This window comes from Haematobia irritans, chromosome 2 (genome assembly GCF_050003625.1).
Source record: "Haematobia irritans isolate KBUSLIRL chromosome 2, ASM5000362v1, whole genome shotgun sequence".
NCBI lineage: Eukaryota > Metazoa > Arthropoda > Insecta > Diptera > Muscidae > Haematobia > Haematobia irritans.
The window spans coordinates 51,580,420-51,601,973 of record NC_134398.1 but is presented as its reverse complement, the minus strand read 5'-3'; the positions used below and the strand labels follow the sequence as shown (position 1 = coordinate 51,601,973).

The 21,554-nt window shown below is 32.5% G+C and overlaps 1 protein-coding gene across 1 annotated transcript in view; it reads right to left on the bottom strand.

Moving 5' to 3' along the window:
- Positions 1-2,203: 2,203 nt before the first annotated feature.
- LOC142224287 (uncharacterized) overlaps positions 2,204-21,554 on the bottom strand; it is a 56,714-nt gene continuing 37,363 nt past the window's right edge. The window contains exons 3-6 of the mRNA XM_075294056.1: positions 21,157-21,480; positions 20,920-21,094; positions 20,750-20,848; positions 2,204-16,032 (exon numbers count right to left, since the gene is read on the bottom strand). Coding sequence (XP_075150171.1) covers positions 3,440-16,032; positions 20,750-20,848; positions 20,920-21,094; positions 21,157-21,480 — 13,191 coding nt within the window. The 3' untranslated portion in view covers positions 2,204-3,439. The remainder of the gene's footprint in view (positions 16,033-20,749; positions 20,849-20,919; positions 21,095-21,156; positions 21,481-21,554) is intronic.

The window sequence follows — 21,554 nt, the reverse complement described above, 5'->3', positions numbered from 1 at the left end:
CAAAAAAACAAAGTATTGCAAGGAAATTAGTTTGAGTTGAAAGTAGGTTATTTTATGTTTATGTTATGGACTTTTTTGTTATATTTAAATGAATTATATTTTAATAAATTAAATGTTTTTCTTTTGTTTGGAAAAGTGTGCTCTTTTTTCCGTATGTACTCTTTTTTATAAGCTGAATGTGCTCTTTTTGCCTCTTCAAAATCTTGCATCCCTAGTAGCGGGAGACAATTAACCGCTGATGACAAAGGTGTTGAAATTTCGTTTTGGCCACGTATATAGAAATTTTTCCGTTCACGGGTTAGGTCATTCATTTTAATATTATTTACATTTCATTTTAATATTAAATTTTATTGATATAACCCTAACAAATTACCCTATCGGAAATGAATCAAAACCAGGACCGGTACAGGACTAGCCCCTGGTGTGTATGCACCCGCCACAGTACTGGCCAAACCGTGTGAAAGGGAACGGTATTATAATTGTCGGGTTAAATTTACACTTAAGGATATGTCTTGGACACTATCAAAAGTGGACAACTTTCGTGAGCATTAAAATTTAACTCTTATAAGTTAACATCTCCCAGATGTGTGGACAAAATTTAGGCGACCACTTCTGGAAGGTTTCACTGTATATGAAAATATAAACATTACGATAAACTTGAGCATCTGTACCAATCTTGTGAAAGGTCCATCAAGTGGAAATTTGCTCCAATTTCCTGTGAATGATTACCACTAAGGAACATTAATCAATTTTTTGCATGTTATTCTTTGGTCCTAAATTCGACAAGTTTGGACCATCGTTTTTACGCGATTAAAATTGGTCTCTTTTGTAGTAACAACATATTATTTAACATTTTAAAATATCAGACTATTTGTTAAAGTTTGTACTTTGCTAAAAAATGGTTGTTGCTTGAAGCTGAGTGAAATCTTGGCATTTCATTATTTTCCCAGCTTGATTTGTGTTGATGTTTTTTGACAAAAAAGAAAAAAAAAAACATACGGATTCGCTACAATTATGGTGTTTTCTTTTCTGAAAAAAAAAATGTGCTCCCTTAACCCTCTAATGCCCCAATTTTTTCCAGCTGATTTAATATTCAATGTGAACGATGCAAAAAGCAAGAAAACTAAAGAAGAAAAATTTATACGGTAAAATTCAATATATGCTGCAAAGCCTCTTGAACTTTTTCAACTAAGTTTTCTTTATATTTTACCCATTTTTGTTCTCTTAAGGTGTGTTTAACTAAAGCTTCCTTATTTAATGAAGCCCGCTTAAAGACAGGATTGGGCATTAGAGGGTTAATTTTATTTTTTCATTTATTTACGCAATTCAAAGCTTTTAACGGACAGATTTATCAGAGGAGACGGCACATTTTAGAAATGTTACAAACACTTGCAAACGGTTCTGACTTTTGAAGCGAAAGAAAACAAATCAAAGAGAATGAAAAATGCCAATAAGGCGAATTTAATATAAAATAGAAGGGAAAATTTTTGTGCTCATTGTCAATAGCATACACACAAAACATTATTTTCTAATTCAATCATAAAATTATTTAATTAATTCCATTAATGTTTAATTGAAAAGTCTTCAATCATGAAAATGATAGTATCAATCACAGTATTAATGCACAGAATTTTTTCCAATTAAATTCTTAATTGAGTTTTAAAAAATATTCAATTAAAAATTTAATTGATTCAACAAATTTTGTAATTGAAACAAAAACCAATCACAAAAATTAATAAATATCAATTAATTTTCAAGTGATACCATCATTTCTGTGATTGAAGAAATTTCAATTAAAAAATTCATTTCGTGATTGAATCAGAATTTGTATGTGTGTGGGAAAAAAAATATTTAATTAAAAAATTAATTGATTTGATTCGAAAATTTCAATTAATTTTTTAATGGATTCAATTAAAAATTTAATTGATGTTGATTACAAATGGCAAGTAATTTTTTAATTCTATTAATTATTTGGTTAAACTTCAATCCAATTTTCAATTAACTTTTTAATTAAATCAGTTAAACAATTAATTGAGTTTTGTAAACGACAACAATTAAATTTTTTTAATCAAATTGTTAATTGGAACAATTAATTGTTTAAAAAACCGCGAAAATGTTCACTCATTTTCTTAATTAACTTTGTGTTCTTAGTTTGATAAGAAAATTATTGTATCAATTAATTTTTTAATTAAAGTCTTAACTATTTTCAATCACTTTCTTATTTATGCTTTTATTTTGATTAGAAAAAATTGATTTATTAATTAATTTTTTAATTACAAATTTAAAAAGTGTTTAATCATTGGCCTAATTAGTAAATTGACCCCATTGTAAGGAAGCTCCTTTAGTGCTATGTTAGCTAACGAACATTTAAACCGAACTATGGGCATATTAGCAGTCTTGCATATAGTACATTCCATATGCCAGTTAGGAAATTAACTGATACAAATATTTCAGTTAAAGTTAACCGGAGGGAAGATAATTGCAAATCACTTTCAAATTAACTGGCTGTTAAAGCCTAACGGACGCAGCTACATGGCTACACGGCCGCTAATGTTTCTAGTTTGATTAAATAGTTAATTGTATTAATTAATTTTTTATTTAAGAATTTTTCAGATACAATTAACTTTTTAATTGGAAATATTTTTTCTGTGTATGTAATCGTGTTTTTTTTTTGTAAATTCCCAGCAGTAACCACAAAATACAAAACCTTCGCAATCTACTGCATTGTTTTTACAACGAAACGTAAAGAGGGCTTCATAGGTACAAAAGGCAACTAAAATGTAAGTATTTTGAAGCAAAACTCTACACTTTCAAGATCCAAGACACACATTTAAGAAGGCCTATATTAAACTACCTCAAATTTCATTCAAATAAAAGCCGCAACGTCTAGATGCTCGAGATAGTCTACTTGAAAAGTAAAAATATTTCTACTGAATTTAATTGTATTACATGTTGGATTTGTTAATGCTCAAACAGTAGAACGACTTTACCAATATAGTCTAATAATTGGTATAAGTAGACCGTTCATGATTATATATGGTTCGTACAACGTGCCATTTATAATCATGTATAAATGACAAATGGAGTTTGATAAACAAAAATATACAAATTAATTAAATTATAATTAAATGACTTCTCGGTGTGTTTATAACTATCTCGGTATTCCCACTTAATATGTGCTTACTTATTATCTTACTATCCAAATGGGTTTGTGTCATCGACTTTAGTATTGAATAGCTGATCAGGTAAATAAGTCTAGCATTGCTTTAAGGGTGATAAAAACGATTCTATCAATGTTTTGTTTTTAATCTACCAAAGATCGAATAAAAGATAAGAAAATTAGTTGCATAGTGTTATATGGTGTATGTATATGTCTATGTAGAGTAGTGTATGTAAAATATATATGTATATATATTTAATTGTATGTATATTTATGATTTTATTCATCTACACCATAACATTCTTCAAAATCTTCATAATAACTACTATCATGATCTTCCAAATCATGTGGTGATATAATATTTCTCGCCAATGAACCCTGACTACTACCACGACTATTGTCTGGTCCAACACCCAAACCTAAAGCATCGCCAATGGCTATGGCCCCAGATACGCCCCTACTCGAACATTCGGCATTTGGCGCGGCAGTATCTGCTTGCGTATCTTGTTCTTGTGGCCTCTTTTCAAATGTATTGTAGTGTGCCACATTATCGGCATGTCCCAAAAAAAGTGTCGGTATGGACTCTGTTTTTAGTAGATTATTCACATCGAAACATTCCGTAATAAAATGTCTACGACATATTCTATAATTTTGGGCTCTATAGTCTGTAAGATCTAATTTCAAATTTGCAAACCACTTTTGACACAAATCTAAACGTAGAGGGAATTTAAACAAAGGCATCATGGGTTGAATACAACCATATACAATGCATTGTTCACTAGGGGGATCATTTTGATGGATAAATGAGTTTTCGGGTAAATTTAAATTAAGTGTTGGCACAGCCCATGAGTATAAACTCATGAGAGCGTCACTAAAGCACATCGATTCAAAATGATCACTACATATGGCATATTGATTTTCTTTGTAGTTGCGCGGATCGATTTTGATATTAAAACACCATTTGATAAATATTTCCGAATCACTGGGAAACTCTGTGTAGAGTTTGATACCTTGTATTTCGGAGGAATTCGAGCACTTTTGAACACAACAAAGAAATATACGAGATTTCACTTCAGATATTACCAGACTGGAACAATTTTGAATGTTCAATTCATTTGGAGATTGTGTAAAAGGATCTGCTCTATATTCATAGTCATCCGAATGATCACTCGCCTTGTGATCGGAATATTCATGAGTATCTTCGATATCTAGTACTTCTTCCTTAATCAGAGATGTTGTGGTTGCGTCTTCATATTGGGCTTCTTGTTGTTGCTCCTCATCCAAACCATATTGATCTTCGATGAGTTCTTGTTTTATGGGAATCATTTCATTTTGACCGGATTTCTCCATTCTGTCTATACCATGACAATAATCATGATCATTCCAATCAGCATCTTTGCTATCCTCACCTTCATCAAACATGCTCTTTTCCTTTACCTCTTCCTCCTCCTCCTCTGGCTCTTGATCGTTTTCTGGATCTGGCATTTCTTCCTCATCGACATTAATTATGAGGTCCTTATCGTGTAGGCCTAATCTTAAGGTGGGTATGGCCGAATCTAATAATTTCCTCCTTTTCTTTAGGAAACGAGCACGAAAGTGTAAGCCACATATTTTGGTTTCATTTGCTTGAAAGTTTTCACATTTGACATTTTGTAACCATTTGGCCAAGACTTGAGGATTTTGAGGGAATTTATATAATCTGGTTTTGGATTCAAATTTATAGCCATTGGCATTGATACAAGTGCTTACACAACATACACCCGTGTAGGCACATTTATCTTCCGGATCAATTTGTAAAACATCCTCTGGCCTCTTTGTTGAGGGCAAATTTAGCGTTGGTAAAGCCCATGAGAATAAGGAACGTTTAGCATAGCAAAAACTCTCAAAATGCCTTTCACACAATTTGTAATAATTCGGTTTAGTCTTATCCAGCTGGTTGTAATCGATATCACAATTATGACACCATTTCTTTGATATTTCCGAATGAAGAGGAAAATTGTGGAGTTTGACATTTTTATAGGTTAGCATATATTGATCTGTCGGACATTCGGCAATCATACAATGCTTGGAGAAGAATTTACTTTTCTCTGCCAATTCCTTGTATGTTTTGCTGAGACTATGTAATTCCTTCTTATACAATTCCTGATCAACTTGAGACAGATTTTCCTCGTAAGTCTTATAGAGTACATAGAAATGTTCATCACAAAAATTGATATCTTCCTCGCCGCCGGGCGGAGTTTCTGGCACTTTTATATTGGTCAACCAAAGTTTTTTAATTTCTTCAATTTGAGGGCCTCGGAAAACTTGAGATTTACCTTCGGTACATAGCGGATGAACACATTCATATTTTTTTTGAATAAACTGATGTTTGATCCTTCTGCCATATGTGTCTACTTCGACAAGTTGACTTTCATCTAGAGCGATTATATTTTCTTGTTTTTCCAATTTCAAAGTGGGTATTGAACCGATTTTCAAATAATTATATTTTGAATAGCAAACCTCTTCGAAATGTTGCCAACAGATATTGTAACAATTGCGAACATCTGCAGAATCTTGTAGATCCAAATTATGCAACCATTTCTCATAGATATCCTTGCGTTTGGGAAAACTGGCAAAACGTAGACCGGAAATTTGTCTAGTATTGGGACATGTTGATACACAACACACTTGTCGCAATTGCGAGTAGAGTTTCTTGGGATCAATATATTCGGGATTTTTATGGAGCTCTTCTACGCTGGGAGCTTGAGGGCCCAATAATAAAGTGGGTACACTACCCTCTTTGATGCTACTTCGTTTGTTATCTAGAGCACGTCGCTCAAAATGCTTGTGACACAGCCAATCTTCTTCTGAAATTTCATTTTCATTTATATTGATATTGAAACACCATTTCTTACGTAATTCTTCATTGTGGGGAAAGGGTATTTTATGTATTTGATCAATTTCAATTGATCTCTGACAACTATCAATTCGACAACGCATATGTCTGAACTCCTTTAGTAATTCTCCACAATTGTCCAAATTTTCAACATCTTCGCCTAATCGCAAAGTAGGTATAGCTCCAAGTAGTAATCGATTTTCGATTATGCTCTCTTTTTCAAAATGCACACAACATACTTTCCGTTTCTTAGTTAGGGTAAGAGCAAATTTACATTTCTGCTGACAATGCCGGGTCCATATCGTGCGTAATCTAACACTTGATGGATATTTAAAGAATACACAACCTGGTGCATTATTACCATTCAAACAACCGGGTACACTACATTTTTGGGCCAATGCATTTAGCTTTAAAGCAGAGTTCGGTCTCTCATTGGGCTCCTCAATAATAGCTGGTTGTGCTTCGTCAATAGATTCCAACTTTACATCAAATACAGGCTCCTGTTTGATATAGACATTTGGAAGTATACTCATGGAATTTTCCGTCTCTTCTATTTTTGGAATGTCTATATGTGTAGACTTTTCAGATATAATTTCAAAAAGAGGTTTACTCTCAGGTTCTTGTTTAAGAGGTAAGAACTTTTTAGAGATCTTGCGTTTTTTGGTATTTTGTAAAATCGAGATTTTCGGTTCGTTATCTCCGGCCGCAGAACGCTTACATTTGCTAAGCTTTCTTTCCCGTATGTAATCTCCTAATGTTTGGTAATTGTCCAAGTTATCACTTGAGGTAATTTCTGCCTCCTCTTTAACCACTTCCAGCTTTTGGATATGTCGCTTTTGCTTTTCGACTTTTATTTTGGAGTGTGTCATAGGCAATTTTTTTGCTTCATCCTTTAAGTGTTTTCTTTTGTCTGATTTTTCATTTTTTGATTTTGATCCTCTGATTTTACTTTTCCCTATAGGTAACCGTCGATTTTTTGCCAAAAGTGGCTTTGTATTTACCGCTTTTTTAAATAGCTGCGGATTTCTAAAGAATTTACTATCATGACCTAAATTTAAAGTGGGTACCGCCCCTAGTCTTATGCGGCCATGAGAGTTTATACATCTTGACTCAAAATGATTTTGGCAAATCTTCCAACTACGCAAATCGCTTTCCACCTCAGGTTCTTTTATTTTTAGATTAAACAACCACTTTTTAAGTGGAATTTTTTCCTTTGGAAAGGTATACAGGTCAGTCCAAGGACCCTCGCAAGAGGTTACACAACATTTTCTGTGCGGTTTTCTTTGGGGATTTTTAAACATGTCTTCCACGGGACAGGATATTGCTATTGTGGGAACAGAATGTTTACGCAGGGCCCTAAGTCTCTTATCGAAACATTCGTTTTCGAAATGCTTCAGACATATTCGCATACTGTCCCTATACTCATTGCGAGACATTTTCAGATTGTGTAACCATTTTAGAAAGCTGGCCAATCTTGTAGGAAATCTAAAGAGATAGATTCCTTCGGATTTATTTTGTACAACATGGCATACACAACAGCAAAAGAAATCAACTTTCTGGGGGGGATTGTCGTGCAGACCTTCGGTTTTGGTTAAATTTAATGTTGGTATGGCCCAGTTTTTCAGTTTTTTAATTTCGCCTTGATCATCTCTGGACAGACAATAACTCTCAAAATGTTTGTGACATATCCTTAAATTTAAAGTGCTTTGTTGTTGACCCAATTCTAGGTTGTGTATCCATTTCTTAGCCTCCACTGACTTTGAGGGAAATTTAAAAAATGGTCCTTTCTCCGTATTGCAAGAGCTGACACAACAATGCTGTAGGTTTTCGTGATGTGATGGCAACGCCTCCGGCGGATTAACATATAAACTCGCATTAAATGGCAACTCCAAAGTGGGCAAAGCCCAACGATGAAGTTTTTTTTCGCTAAGACACCGTTCCTCAAAGTGTCTTGCACAAATTCGATACTGAGGTCGTTCAGCAATGTTAAAAATCATTGATGTATTGTGTAACCATTTCTGGAGTAAAGCAGCCTCCTTGGGGAATTCAAAGAGTTTTTCATTCATTTTGAAACCAGTACAACAACTATAAACGCAACACTTAAATACCCGAAGTTCCGGTAAAACTTTGAGTTTGTTGTATAGTTCATTTAACTGAGCTTTCGCTGGGCTCTCTTCCAAACGTTCAAAGCTGGATACCAAGTGAACCGAACACATGTATTCTATGTTATTTACCCATGATCCAGAGGTCAAGGCGGTAGACCAACAATTCTTGAGAGATTCATCTTCAGGTAATTTATGACATCCAAAGTTTTCCCAGGCACATTTTTCTATGGAACATTTTTTGATATTATTATGGTGAAGGCTCTCTATTTGGCTATGGCCCAAATTCAAAGTGGGTACACTACCGGCTCTTAAACTATCTCGATTTTTACACAACTCCTCAAAATGTATGGAACATACGCGCAAATCTTTAGCTTCCTGCCAGGGTTCGTTATTCTCCAAATCTAATTTGAGGTTATGTAGCCATTTGTCAATATCATCTTTTGATTTGGGAAATTTATACATCAGCCTATAGTCCTCGGACTCATCGTTGGACTGATAATTACATCCCCGGGCACAGCACTTGTAATTCTCATCAAATACTTCATCGTCGTTTTGATAGAACCAAGATTTCACTTTCAAGAACATGGTGGGTACAGCTCTCTCATGCAGAACGCCCTGTTTGATGCAGACTTTTTCGAAATGTCTATTGCAAATACGTGTAGCATCGACATCTATTGTCGAGGGAAGATTCAAATTGTATAGCCATTTCTTGAGTAAATCCTTAGACTTAGGAAACTCATACAATTTCACTTTATCCACACTCGAGGATTTTTGACAACTTTCCACCACACATTTCAGACGGTCATCGGAAGTCTCAATTTTGCTTAGCACTTTACTAAGGTTGTCCTCGATATTTAGGCCTAGATTTAAAGAGGGCACCGCATTAATTTTTAATATCTGGGTGCCAGCTTCAAAACTATCCATTGTAAAATGGGACCCGCATAGTTTATAGTGATCTCTGAGAGCATCCCGCAAATCGATTTGCAGATTATTACACCAAATTCTTCTTAATTCTGAGTTTTTGGGAAAGGAATAGAGCCGTTTGCTGTCGCAATTTTCACATGTCTTCACACAACACATTTCCTTGGGTTCCGATCTTACCTTACGTCTAATACGAGGTAAATTTTTTATTATGCGATCTGTGTGGCCCAAATTTAGCGTCGGTACCGCACCCGTCTTCAAGTTGCGTTGTTTATAGAAGGCATAGGTCTCAAAGTGATGGTTGCAAATTTTCATGTTGTCATGTTTGTGGGTTGTTCTACCCAATTTTAAATTTATACACCACTTTCTGCGGGTATATGTGTCGTTTTGTGGAAAACTAATTAGAAAAGTATCGGCGGCATCTTCCTTGCGGCCACAATGTGCGAGGGAGCAGCAATTAGGTTCAATTTTAGCCGTTTTAGTGGGCTGCGATACTACTTGTTGGGAAGGCTTCGGGGGCGGTGTTTGTCGAGAGGTTACTTTGGAAGCAGATATATCAGGTGCTTTATTGCTTTCTTTATCAATATCTTTGATTTGATTGCCTGTAGAATTTTGTTCTTCTGAGCTCAAATCTAATGTCGGTATTGCATTACTTTTTAATTCCCCATTTTCAATCAGAGAAGGTTCAAAATGTTTCGAGCATATTCGCAAAACTTTACGCTCGCATATTTTTTCGGGTAAACGTAAATTTATCAACCACTTTTTTAGCATCTCATGATCCTTGGGGAATTTAAAGAACAATACCTTCGGTATGTTACAATTGTCCGTGGGCGTCTCCGCTAATTGTTTCTTGCGTCGGCAATGCTTGAGGCAGCATAGCCGAAAAACCGATTGTTTGCCTGTTTTTGTTTGGGCATACGGTGGAGGAGGAGTAAGCATTTGCTCGCTTTCTACTGTAGACCCTACCGAAGACTCTGTTTCAGTGGCACCCATAATCTTCTTGGGTTCATCATTAGTGTGTTTGGGTATACGTGAATTGCCCAAATTCAGAGTGGGCACTGCTCCGGGTTTAAGTCTCCTTGTGCCTATAACTCTTAACTCAAAGTGATCGATACAAACACGTCCCAGACACTCTTCTGGCTGCAATCCCAAGTTGTCACACCATTTTTGCAAAAGTTGAGCATCCTTGGGGAAGCCATATGTTGTCAAATGCTGTTCTGGTGTTTTCTCTTTGCCACAGTGTTTGAGGCAACATCTGGGTGATATACTATTTATGGGTTTATCAGTTCGCAGGGGTGTATTTAGGGAATTTTCGTCGTTATATTCAGATGAGGTTAGTCCACATACACTCGCTGGAGTCGCTGAACGTATATCCCTTTCCCTTACACTACTGGCAGGGGTTACCGATCGGCGATCTCTTTCATATGAGGATCTTGAAGAAATGTCCAAAATGTCTTCTTCGCGCAGTGGGACCAGCGTTACTCGTAATTCTTTCATTTTGATTGAAGTCCAATGCTGTGAAGTGCCACGAATACGAATCTTATCCAAATCTATCTCTTCTTCTATTTCTTCTTCTACTTCATCTTCTTCTTCTTCTGCAGCATCTTCATCTTCTTCACTAGATCGATCATCGTCATAGTTGTCTTCATCATAGCTTTCCTCGTCTTCCGTTAGCATTTCTTCGTCTTCGTTGGCCTCTAGTAAAAAACCATCTTCATCCCCGATATTTCGAAGGTTCTCCTCTTCTTCGTTCTCTTCATACTTCTCATCTTCGTCATTGTCGAGATTTTCGTCATCGATTTTCTCGTTTTCCGATTTTTTCAATTGAAATTTTCTTAGTAAGTCTACATTATCGTAAGGCACTGTGTCTTCATGGCCTAAATTTAAGGTGGGCACAGCACCATTCATTAGTTTCTTTTCACCTTGGACACCCTTTTCAAAGTGTTGATGACACAGACGACCTTTGCATTTATCCACATCCAGTTTAAGATTTTTCGCCCATTTTTCTAGATATTCTGGAGATTTGGGGAAGACGAAAGTTCGTAGAGTTTCTTTTCCAATCGAGTGATTGTGGCAATGTGCCAACATGCAGCGCTGAATAGCAAACACATTTTGTAATCTACGGGGAATATCAAAAATTTGCTCCGAATGACCCAAATGCATAGTCGGCAATGCCCATGGTTTAAGGGTCTTGCCATCAATGCAACGCTTATGGAAATGTAGATTACAAATGCGTATATTTTGCATTTTAGCAGCCTTGTTTGGTGGAATTCGAAGATTGTGCAGCCATTTTCTCTTAGCTTTGTCATTTATGGGTAAGGCATGGAATCGTACACCATGTTGTAATCGGGAACGCCGACATGTGGGCACAAAACATTTTTGTGTATCCAGAGACTTTTTAATTTTCACCTGCTTCAATTGTAGCTCTTCACTTTCATTTGGAATATCTCGCTCCTCATAGACTTCTTTCCTTATCGTGCTTTTGTTTAAGAATTCCGGTGGATCGTCGTGTCCCAAATTCTTGGTGGGAACGGCCCACGAACGAATACGAGCCGTGCCAAAACAATTTTGTTCAAAATGAGCCGAACAGATTTTATAAAGTGGTGTCAATTTTCGTGACATTTTCAAGTTGGCACACCATTTGCGCAACATAACATCATCAGTGGGAAAGTTATAGAGTTTGATTCTTTCCGTATCATTTGAACAATTTTTAACAGCACATTTGAGTATCTGAGGTCCTATCATTCTCTTATCGATCCTAGTAAGATCGGGATTTTTATAGACATCCTCGGCATTTGAATTTTTTAAATTCAACGTTGGTATGGCCCAAGAGCGAAGGCGTTGTGTCTCAGTTATACAATAGGGTTCGAAATGTAACACACATACCTTGTTCAGATAACGCCTATGTTCATCGGGTATTACGCCCGTGTTGTGGGTCCATTTTTTTGCTATCTCTTTGCCATATGGGAAGAAATACAGGCGTAAATCAGATTTTAGCACATTAGAAGAGCAACCCTCAACACGACACTGAAATCGATTAACAACTAAAGACATTTCAGATTTCTGATGGGAAAATGTAAGTTTTTCGTAATCCTGTTTTAGCTGGGAATTTGCCTCCTCCTCTAAAGAGCTTTCCATTTTCTCCTTTAAATTGCGGAAAAATGTTTGGAAGTGTAGACCACACAATTTGCTGTCTGGGGTTAAATCTCCGACATCTTTACCTATTTCCGTCGACCAAAGTGTACGGAACTCCGAAGACTCGGGCAAATCGTATGGTTCTCTCATTATTGTCTTGGGAGCATTACAATCTTCAACACAACATTCGGCCGGAGTACTTAAGGGGTCCATGGTATCATCATCTTCCTCATGGTCCTGTCCCTCTTGCTGCTCCTCATCTACATCCATGCTATTCAATTTCATTTCTTCCAATCGTATCTGTTTCCTTTCCATACGCTCAATGTCTCTTTGTTTAATGAACAAATTTGGCCTTATTCGATCGGGATTTATTTTGTAAAGATCCTCGGTTTCATTATGACCCAAATTAAGAGTGGGCAAAGCTCCAAAATTTAATCTTGTCTTGCCCACACACACGGGTTCGAAGTGATCGTTGCATATTTTATACTTTTCGCGTTCTTTAAAATCAAGGAAATCCAATTTCAGGTTGTGTTTCCATTTACGGAATAATTTCAAATGTTTGGGAAAACTGTTCATTTGGGCATCGTCATATTTACGAGTCTTTCCACAATGCGGTACACAACATTTGAAAATGTATTCTCCTGATCTTTGATCGGGTGGTGGATTTTGTATTATTTCCACTTTATCATCTTCGCTATGGCCTAGATTTAAAGTGGGTATGGCCCATTTATACAACAGTTTGGGTCCCTGACATCCCTCCTCAAAGTGTTTGGAACATATCCTTACACCAACACAATCTGTGGGATTCCTTTGTAAATTATGGCACCATTTGCCCAAAAGTTCTTCATCGTCTCTAGGAAAACGGTATAGCCGAATATCATCTTCTTTGCGAGAGTCACAATTCTTGACAACACATTTTTCCGATTCAAATAATGAACGTTTCTCATTTGGATACAAATCATCGGAATCGTGACCCAAATTTAGTGTAGGTATGGCACCAGGAGATATGCGTCTACCTCCCACCGAATGCGACTCGAAATGATCGGAACAAACTCTCATAGTTGAAGTCAATTTGCCTTTTGGCCAAATCTTTATATTGTGCCTCCATTTTTGGAACATCGATCGGCTGCTTGGCAAACGGAAAAGTACCACACCATCGACTTTGGTCTTCTTACATGATTCCACAATACACTGGCGTTGTGGCACACCAACTCGAACATGTTTTAAACGAGCAGGATTTTGATAGAGTTTATAGCCAGGATGAGTGTTTAGATTTAATGTGGGCACAGCCAAATTCATGGGACATCTCTTAGTTAGAACACTTGGTTCGAAGTGAGCCGAACAAATGCGTCTGTGCGAACTTCCCACCAGAGGCAATTGGATATTATGACACCATTTGGCCAAAGTTTGTCTATTATTGTAGGGAAATCGGAAGAGCTGAATATTGTCATAGGCTCGAGTTTTACGGCAATGAGGTAGACAACAACGCGGAGCCCATTTGATCATCTCGTTTTTGGATGTTAGCCGCTCGGGTTTTTCTTTTTTCTTGTAAAACAATTGATTAGGTGGAGGATTTTCAAACAAATGTTCTACCTTGGAGCCCAAATTCAGTGTGGGCATGGCCCAATTGAGTAGACGTTTACCAATGCAATGTGATTCGAAATGTAAGCTGCATATTTTCAAGAGCGGCAGCTGTGCTGCGTCCACCTGTAAATTATGAGCCCATTTCAACAATTGTTCTGCATCTTCGGGTGGTCTATAGAGTTTGACATCATCAATTTGGGGATTACGCTTACACGTGGAAACACAACATTCCCCTTGTTCGTCTCCATTGTTGGGAGCAAATGGCTTTGTCCAATGCTCCGCTATCTCTTCTTCCGAGGGTAACTGGTGGGGTATATCCTCATAGCCCAAATTAATGGTAGGTATAGACCATTTCTCCAAACGTTTATTGCGCAAACATCTTTCCTCAAAGTGCATTTCACAAACGGCGTCATTGAAAAGCTTCGTTCCATCTGGCACGGGTTTATGCAAATTTTCACACCATTTTTGTAACAATTCTGGATGCGTGGGGAAGCGATGTAGATTTGCATGATCTCGATCGCGATTTCTCTTACAAGAGGGAATACAACAGGTTTCACGAATATTTAATTTCTTAATCACATCTGGGTTTCGATATATATCTGTATCGTCGTGGCCCAATTCAAGAGTTGGAACCGCAAATGGTCTCATGCAACCACCAATGCAATAACTTTCAAAGTGGGCACTACATATGCGAGCGCTTTTGTGTAATTTTTCCAAATCCATTTTCAAGTTGTGACACCATTTCTTTAGTTGTTCGGGTCTCTTGGGTACCGTGTGCAGGGTGACGTCGGGGGAATGTCGGGTTCTCTTGCATGATGGCACCAAACAAACATCGCCCAAATCTAAGCTGGATGAGTTTGCTGTTCCTGCAGAAGACATTTTTTGTGACATAGAGTTCATGAACACTTCGTCATATATGGCCGAAGTGCTCGATCCCATTTCATTCTTAAACATTTCAGCCAATTTTTTGGCTTTTGCTGATGTTGAAGCCTGTGATGGTGGCGGAGGAGGTGGTGGTGTATATAGCTCATTTTCATAAATATTGAATGTGTCATTGTGGCCCAAATTCATTGTAGGCACTGCTCCCGGATTGAGTTTTCTCAAGCCCAAGGCTTCCTTAACGAAATGCGACGAACATATCTTATGATTCTTTCCCCTATACATTTCCGGGTCTAGTCTTAGATTGTAACACCATCTTCTCAGCAAAGTCTCGTCCCGTGGAAATCTATATAGTGATAAATTGCAATCATGCAGTCTACTTCGCCTGCAGAAGGGTAAGAAACATTTCTTTTCCTCTTGATAAATATTAGGATTGTCATGGATTTTCCCATAGACCGTACCAAGACGCAGTGTTGGTATAGCCCATGGTTTCAAACGGAACTTGCCAAAGCATTTCTCCTCAAAGTGTCGTGAGCAGAAGAAGCGATTCTCTTTGCTGTGTACTGGTAAGCGAGAGTTTTGACACCATTTGATCAAAGTCTTTAGATCTCTAGGAAAACTGTGAAATTTTACATTAGTCTCACCTCTCTGTGATAAGCAACCGGGCATATAGCAACGGGCCATTTCCCCCGAAGGAAATCCCCCTGAACTTTCACGATTTTGATATAAGTTACCCACATCATCGTGGCCTAGATTGAATGTAGGCACAGCCCAATAGCTAAGTGAATAGCGGGCAATACAACGTTTGGGAAAGTGTAAACTACAAACCCTATACATGGCATAGTTGGCATTTGGGTCGTATGTCATTTTCAGATTATGCAACCATTGCAAAAGGTATTTCTCATCGCGGGGAAAAGGAAAGAATTGTAAAGTGGAAGATGTGTACTTTCGAACACCGCATTTTGGAACACAACACATAGCATCTTCATCCTGAACGGCTTCGGAATTTCTAGAGTTTTTAGCTGGTGGTGTAGACGTAGTCGGAGCATTGAAAGAAAATGATGAATTAGTTGTGGAACTAGAGGCATTATCATGATATTCTTGCATAAATGATAAATTCTGATTGGAATTTTGCGAAAAGTCTTGCGAATTTGAATACTCATCAAAGGAACCAAAATCCGAATTTTCAATGGGTGGATAAAAATCTGGTTCTACTTTTATTTCTGTCTTAATTTCTACATGAGGCGCTGCAAAATCTGGTATATCATCGAAGTTCTCCGTAGGAGTTTGTGTGGTTGATGGAGTGCTGATTGACTTTTGTTTAGTTGGTGTTGGAGGTTTCGATTTGGTAGGTTCTTTCAAAGATGTTATATCTGAAATTAGAAAATGGACATAGTATTAATAAGAATCTTGAGATTATCGGTTTACATGCATTTCATGTAGCTTAATTAGTCGTTAACTGTTAGTTAACAAAAAGTGAAAGAAATTTTACGGTGTCGAGTGCGCACAGTTGTAGAATTCTACCAAAAACGTTAGATTTTCTACTGTTTGGTAGATTGGTAGAATTCTTGATGTTTTAGTAGATTTTGCAAAATATTCCTCTTCAACTAAAAGCTACTTCACAAATTTTGTTATAGAAATAAAATTTTGGCAAAATTTTAAATACAAAATAAAACGTAGAAAAAATTTTCTATAAAAATAAAATTTTGATAAAATTTTCTGTAGAAATAAAATTTTGACACAATTTTCTGTACAAACAAGATTTTGCAAAAATGTTAACAATAAAATTTTAAAAAATTTCTATAGAAATACATTTTTGACAAAATTTTAACAATAAAATTTTAAAAATTTTAACTATAAAATTTTAAAAATTTTCTATATAAATAAAATTTTGACAAAATTACAAACTAAAACGTAGACAACATTTTCTATAGAAATAAAGCTGTGACAAAATTTTCTGTGGAAATAAAATTTTGACAAAATTTTCTATAGAAATAAAATTTTGACAAAATTTTCTATGGAAATAAAATTTTGACAAAATTTTCTATGGAAATAAAATTTTGACAAAATTTTCTATAGAAATAGAATTTTGACAAAGTTTTCTATAGAAATAAAATTTTGACAAATTTTTCTATTGAAATAAAATTTTCTTTAGAAATAAAGTTTTGACAAAATATTCTATAGAAATAAACTTTTGATAAAATTTTCTATAAAAATAAAATTTTGTCAAAACTTTCTATCGAATTAACTTTTGATAAAATTTTCTATAGATCATTTTTGACAAAATTTTCTATAGAAATAAAATTTTGACAAAATTTTCTATGGAAATAAAATTTTGACAAAATTTTTATGTAAATAAAATTTCTATTTCTATAGAAAATAAAATTTCGACAAAATTTTCTATAGAAATAAAATGTTGACCAAATTTTCTATAGAAATAAAATTTTGACAAAATTTTCTTTAGAAATAAAGTTTTGACAAAATTTTCTTAGAAATAAAGTTTTGACAAAATTTTCTAAAGAAATCAAATTTTGACAAAATTTTCTATAGAAATAAAATTTTCACAAAATTTTCTATAGAAATAAAATTTTCACAAAATTTTCTATAGAAATAAAATTTTGACAAAATTTTCTATAGAAATAAAAGTTTGACAAAATTTTCAATAGAAATAAAATTTTGATAAAATTTTTAACAACAAAATTTTAAAAATTTTCTATAGAAATAAATTTTTGACATAATATAGCAATAAACTTTTAACTATAAAATTTTAAAAATTTTCTATAGAAATAAAATTACGACAAAATTGTCTATAGAAATAAAATTTTGAAAAAATTTTTTCTATAGAAATAAAATTTTGAAAAATTTTTCTATAGAAATAAAATTGTGACAAAATTTTCTGTAGAAATAAAATTTTGACAACATTTTCTATAGAAATAAAATTTTGACAACATTTTCTATAGAAATAAAATTTTGACAAAATTTTCTAAAGAATTAAAATTTTGACAAAATTTTCTATAGAAATAAAATTTTGACAAAATTTTCTATAGAAATAAAATTTTATTAAAAAGTACTATAGAAATAAACTTTTCATAAAGTTTTCTATAAAAATAAAATTTTGACAAAACTTTCTATAGGAATAAAATTTTGATTAAATTTTCTATAGAAATAAAATTTTGACAAAATTTTCTATAGAAATAAAATTTTGACAAAATTTTCTATAGAAATAAAATTTTGACAAAATTTACTATAGAAATAAAATTTCTATAGAAATAAACTTTTGATAAAAATTTCTATAGAAATAAACTTTTCATAAAGTTTTCTATAAAAATAAAATTTTGACAAAATTTTCTATAGAAATAAAATTTTATTAAAAAGTACTATAGAAATAAACTTTTCATAAAGTTTTCTACAAAAATAAAATTTCGACAAAACTTTTGATAAAATTTTCTATAAAAAAATTGACAAAATTTTCTATAGAAATAAAATTTTAATTAAAATTTCTATAGAAATAAACTTTTGATAAAAATTTCTATAGAAATAAACTTTTGATAAAGTTTTCTATAAAAATAAAATTTTGACAAAACTTCCTATAGAAATAAAATTTTGACAAAATTTTCTATAAAAATCAAAAATTTTGACAAAACTTTCTATAGAAATAAAATTTTGACAAATTTTTCTATAGAAATAAAATTTTCTTTAGAAATAAAGTTTTGACAAAATATTCTATAGAAATAAACTTTTGATAAAATTTTCTATAAAAATAAAATTTTGTCAAAACTTTCTATAGAATTAACTTTTGATAAAATTTTCTATAGATCATTTTTGACAAAATTTTCTATAGAAATAAAATTTTGACAAAATTTTCTATGAAAATAAAATTTTGACAAAATTTTCTATGGAAATAAAATTTTGACAAAATTTTCTATAGAAATAAAATTTCGACAAAATTTTCTATAGAAATAAAATGTTGACCAAATTTTCTATAGAAATAAAATTTTGACAAAATTTTCTTTAGAAATAAAGTTTTGACAAAATTTTCTAAAGAAATCAAATTTTGACAAAATTTTCTATAAAAATAAAATTTTGTCAAAACTTTCCATAGAAATAAACTTTTGATTAAATTTTCTATAGATCATTTTTGACAAAATTTTCTATAGAAATAAACTTTTGATTAAATTTTCTATAGATCATTTTTGACAAAATTTTCGATAGAAATAAAATTTTGGTAAAATTTTCTATAAAAAAAATTTAACAAAATTTTTTATAGAAATAAAATTTTGACAAAATTTTCTATAGAAATACAATTTTGACAAAATGTTCTATAGAAATAAAATTTTCACAAAATTTTCTATAGAAATAAAATTTTGTCAAAACTTTCTATCGAATTAACTTTTGATAAAATTTTCTATAGATCATTTTTGACAAAATTTTCTATAGAAATAAAATTTTGACAAAATTTTATATGGAAATAAAATTTTGACAAAATTTTTATGTAAATAAAATTTCTATTTCTATAGAAAATAAAATTTCGACAAAATTTTCTATAGAAATAAAATGTTGACCAAATTTTCTATAGAAATAAAATTTTGACAAAATTTTCTTTAGAAATAAAGTTTTGACAAAATTTTCTTAGAAATAAAGTTTTGACAAAATTTTCTAAAGAAATCAAATTTTGACAAAATTTTCTATAGAAATAAAATTTTCACAAAATTTTCTATAGAAATAAAATTTTCACAAAATTTTCTATAGAAATAAAATTTTGACAAAATTTTCAATAGAAATAAAATTTTGATAAAATTTTTAACAACAAAATTTTCTATAGAAATAAATTTTTGACATAATATAGCAATAAAATTTTAACTATAAAATTTTAAAAATTTTCTATAGAAATAAAATTACGACAAAATTGTCTATAGAAATAAAATTTTGAAAAAATTTGTTCTATAGAAATAAAATTTTGAAAAATTTTTCTATAGAAATAAAATTGTGACAAAATTTTCTATAGAAATAAAATTTTGACAACATTTTCTATAGAAATAAAATTTTGACAACATTTTCTATAGAAATAAAATTTTGACAAAATTTTCTATAGAATTAAAATTTTGACAAAATTTTCTATAGAAATAAAATTTTGACAAAATTTTCTATAGAAATAACATTTTATTAAAAAGTGCTATAGAAATAAACTTTTCATAAAGTTTTCTATAAAAATAAAATTTTGACAAAACTTTCTATAGGAATAAAATTTTGACAAAATTTTCTATAGAAATAAAATTTTGACAAAATTTTCTATAGAAATAAAATTTTGACAAAATTTTCTATAGAAATAAAATTTCTATAGAAATAAACTTTTGATAAAAATTTCTATAGAAATAAACTTTTCATAAAGTTTTCTACAAAAATAAAATTTCGACAAAACTTTTGATAAAATTTTCTATAAAAAAATTGACAAAATTTTCTATAGAAATAAAATTTTAATTAAAATTTCTATAGAAATAAACTTTTGATAAAAATTTCTATAAAAATAAACTTTTGATAAAGTTTTCTATAAAAATAAAATTTTGACAAAACTTCCTATAGAAATAAGATTTTGACAAAATTTTCTATAAAAATCAAAAATTTTGACAAAACTTTCTATAGAAATAAAATTTTGATTAATTTTCTATAGAAATAAAATTTTGACAACATTTTCTAAAGAAATAAAATTTTGACAAAATTTTCTATAGAAATAAAATTTTGACAAAATTTTCTATAGAAATAAAATTTTTATAAAACTTTCTACAGAATTTTACTATTACTACAAGAATAAATGACAGAATGGACAGATGGTCATGACAATTTGACCATTAACATATTTTTAAGAAATTTAGTTTTAATTCTTTTTATTCTGTAGCCTAAGCTTAGGAAATATTGTTACTGTGTAATATACCATGTAGGCCTTTATTATTATATAGAATGATTTGTATTATATTGAATGTATATTTATTTATTCATCCCTCCCATTCTCTATTTATAGAACTAACTAAAATTGAATTTAAATTGAAATTTTATTGCATTCCAGAATTTACTAAGCTCCAAAGATTTTCTTACCTTTAATCATAAAACTTGTGAGATTCTCTGATCGATTTGTTGCTGCTTGTTGTGCTGCTTGTTTATTAGATTTAGCAAAACATTTCAGATTTTTAAAGCCTGAGGAGGAAAATATATTTAGATATTTGTCTTCTTTGAAATGTCCCTTTACTTTCGTTATTTACTCTTACTTTCTTTATCATAGAATTTGCCACAAAAATCCGGATTCCCCACATAATGATCCTCCAATTCCAACAGGGTCTGGAAGCATAAACGACATATAGAACAATCATAACGTGGTTGCTGACGATGGTCCACAAGATGAGAAAATAATTCATCTCTCTTCGAGAAGGACACACAGCAGATCTATAAAAAAACCCAAGAAAATGTAAATACCGAAAAAGTACTTTGCCGGCATACACACTTACATTGCATTTGAACATATCATATTCATGTTGACCAAATTCATGATTCTCACACTCGTCAATTGTTTCGTAGTATTTGCCACAATACTTCTGACAGAAATACCTATTTAAACGATGCAATTCTTCATGTGTCTGTAACTCCTCGTTGGACATAAAAGACATGGGGCATATGGAACACTTAAAGTCGTATTCGGCGATAGCACATGAGGAGAGAGCAACATGTTGTGCGTAATTTTGGCGTTTTAAAAAGACCTGCTTACACCGCTGGCATATGGGTAGTGTGGAGGAACGCTCTGTTTGTAATTTGCGGCGAGGAAAGTTCAAGGGCTACAGAAAAAAAAAAACAAAAAAAGAAAACAGAGAAAGAATATGCAAAGAAAAAGAAATTTTAATAAAAGCTC